Here is a 2,598-nt window from a genome sequence, read left to right as displayed (position 1 = left end):
CACACACACACAGGCGGAGATTGGGCTCTACCTACTATGCCAAGGTGCTTACAGTAAGAGATTAGGGACTCCAATAATGAAAGTGGAGGGGAGGTATCTGGTTTGAATAGGCCTCCTGTCCTATTTCATCATAGCCAGCAATAAAATTGTAAATTCTCAATGAAACACACACTTTAATATTAGACAATTTTAATAAAATAGAATGCATTGCTGCTCTATTCAGACTATTTAATTCAGGCATTGAGTTGATAGCTTTGGGACAGCAGGGAGTGGCACATGGTTTGATTCAATGGTGTAGCGGTAAAGCCACCTCCTTACAGCTCCAGAGACCAGGGTTTGAATCTGCCCTCCGGCACTGTGTGTGTGTGTGCGTGGAATAGTGTGTCAGGTTCCATCGGGTGCTCCGATTTCCTGCTACATCCCCAAACAAGACATGCTGGTGTCGGTGAGATTATTATCCACTGCAAAGATCGAATAAAGAGGTGGGAACGGGACAGTCTATTCAAGTGTCAGGGGGATCATTGTTAGGTGGAGGCAATGCAGAGAACGTATCTGTGCCATAGCTTATTGGGTGGACAAAGGTCAGAGATGGGGAAAGATACAATTGGCTGTCAGATAACGAGAGGGGTGACATGTAAAGCCAGGGGGAGTGATAGAGGTGAGATGGGACGGGCGAGACGGGGGGGGGGGGGGGGGGTAGTGGGCAGTAAGTAGTAAGTAGTATTGGGAAGAAGAGGGGGTTAAATTAGTTGATTAGTGCAGATGTCAGGGGTTACAGGGAGAAGGCACAAGAATTGGGTTGAGATGGATAGATCAGCCATGATTGAATTTGATGGGCCGAATGGCCTAATTCTGCTGCTAAAACTTATGGATGCATGAACTTACGTCATGAGGGGAGCTGTTTGGAAATAGAATAATGCAGATTGCTCTGAGGGCTGGTATAACCTGAATGGCCTGAATGGTGCATATGAGGGTGTACTTGTAAGGGGTTGGGGTTTACCAATGCACGACCTGGTGGCGCCGCACCTGGGCGCAGTAGGTGTACAGAAATGTGAGGAAAACCATTAGCACAGATATCAAGGCGAGGGCAGCCAAGGTGTACCACACCAAGCCCATGGCGCTGGTCCCAGCTGCCGCCCTCCTTTCGTTCGGCTCCAGCACCTTCAGGTGGAAAGAGCCGGCCAGTTCCTCGGAGACGTAGCACCTGTAGACCCCCTCGTCGGCTCTCTGGACGCCTTTTATGGTGTAGATGCTTCGGCCCGTCACATCATCCAACGCATGAGTACTACCCCGCCGTCGGGAGAGATTCGCCCGCGAAACGTCGGTGGAATTTCTCCGCCACGACACGGGGGTGTAGACGGAGGCGCCGGGGCACTTGAAGCTAACGTTGCCGTTGACGTTGACCAAGTAGGTGTCGATCAGGAGGACCCCGGAATGTTGCAAAGGGACGAATTTCCGACCGGGCAGTTCGAGTTTCCTAAAGCGGGCGACGAATGGGGGCGAGGTAACGCAGGGAACGATGCACGGTTCCAGTCCCAGCTCGGGAGGCCGCCCTGGAAGTAGCAGCCGCTTAGCCAAAGCCCAGAGGCCGCACGGCACCGGTCTCTGGTCGCCCAGGACTTCCCGGACGTAACAAAAACCCACCCGCCTCCTCTCCGCCGGGACCCCGCACCGGTCGCAATCCTCCCAAGCGTTCCACACCGTGAATACTTCCAAGTGGAGGCCTCCTACTTCTAGGAAACGACTGGGTAGCGAGGACACGCCGACGGATTTGCCCGAGATGTGGACATTTTCCGCGTCCTGCATGTCCACCTCGTAATAAGCGAGGGTCCTGTTTCCTGACTTACAGAGGTAGACGCCCGCGTCCCGAACCGTGGCGGACCTGATGACTAAATGCGGCCAGGATAACATGCAACGGGCCCGGAGATCCAGGAGCGCCTCCACCTTCAAGGTGTCTTCTCCCGTTCCAACGAGGACCATCGCCTTGGTGTCGGGCTCCGTGAGGTTGTAGTAGACCCAAGCCACGCCGCCAGGGTGGGTCGGCCCGTTGGGGCACAGCAAAGTGGCCGGGTTCTTGGTGAGGAAGGGGACTTGACACGGCCGGTTGGGGTAACAAGCCACCGAGGTACCACCCCACGCCAGCCGGGCGCCGGTCAACAGCAACAGGGCGATTGGAAGAGTGGGGGACCTCCTCAACGCGGTCCAAGCCAACCATCCGTCCATCCTGATGGAGAGACACGTCCCCCGCCTCTAGGTCTCCTCTCCTGGAGACCAGGGTGAAGTGGAGAACGTCCCAACAATGGGGCCACCGGTCACTATTCTATCCGGTTGGGTCCCGGGGCCCGAACGCTGCCTCGTCTGATTCTAAAACAACTGTGAATGTTCGCTGTTCCATCCAAAATCCCGGCACTTCTCACCCCCAGATGACTTGGAGTTGAGTTTGGTTTATTGTTACGTGTACCTAGATCATATATCTAGGTCTTAGGATTTAGGTCTTTATTCTCTGGAGCGCAGAAGGTTAAGGGGGGACTTGATAGAGGTCTTTAAAATGATGAGAGGGATAGACAGAGTTGATGTGATCAAGCTTTTCCCTTTGAG

General features: G+C 54.0%; 1 protein-coding gene across 1 annotated transcript; it reads right to left on the bottom strand.

The window, feature by feature from the left end:
• Window positions 1–996: 996 nt before the first annotated feature.
• Window positions 997–2,223, bottom strand: LOC116966212 (protein FAM187B-like). Its single transcript, XM_033012360.1, has one exon. It carries the CDS (start codon window positions 2,221–2,223, stop codon window positions 997–999), a length of 1,227 nt encoding a protein of 408 aa, XP_032868251.1.
• Window positions 2,224–2,598: the final 375 nt, after the last annotated feature.

This window comes from Amblyraja radiata, chromosome 36 (assembly GCF_010909765.2).
Source record: "Amblyraja radiata isolate CabotCenter1 chromosome 36, sAmbRad1.1.pri, whole genome shotgun sequence".
Classification (NCBI taxonomy): domain Eukaryota; kingdom Metazoa; phylum Chordata; class Chondrichthyes; order Rajiformes; family Rajidae; genus Amblyraja; species Amblyraja radiata.
Note: the sequence above shows the minus strand (reverse complement) of the source record. Positions and strands in the feature narration are given on the sequence as shown.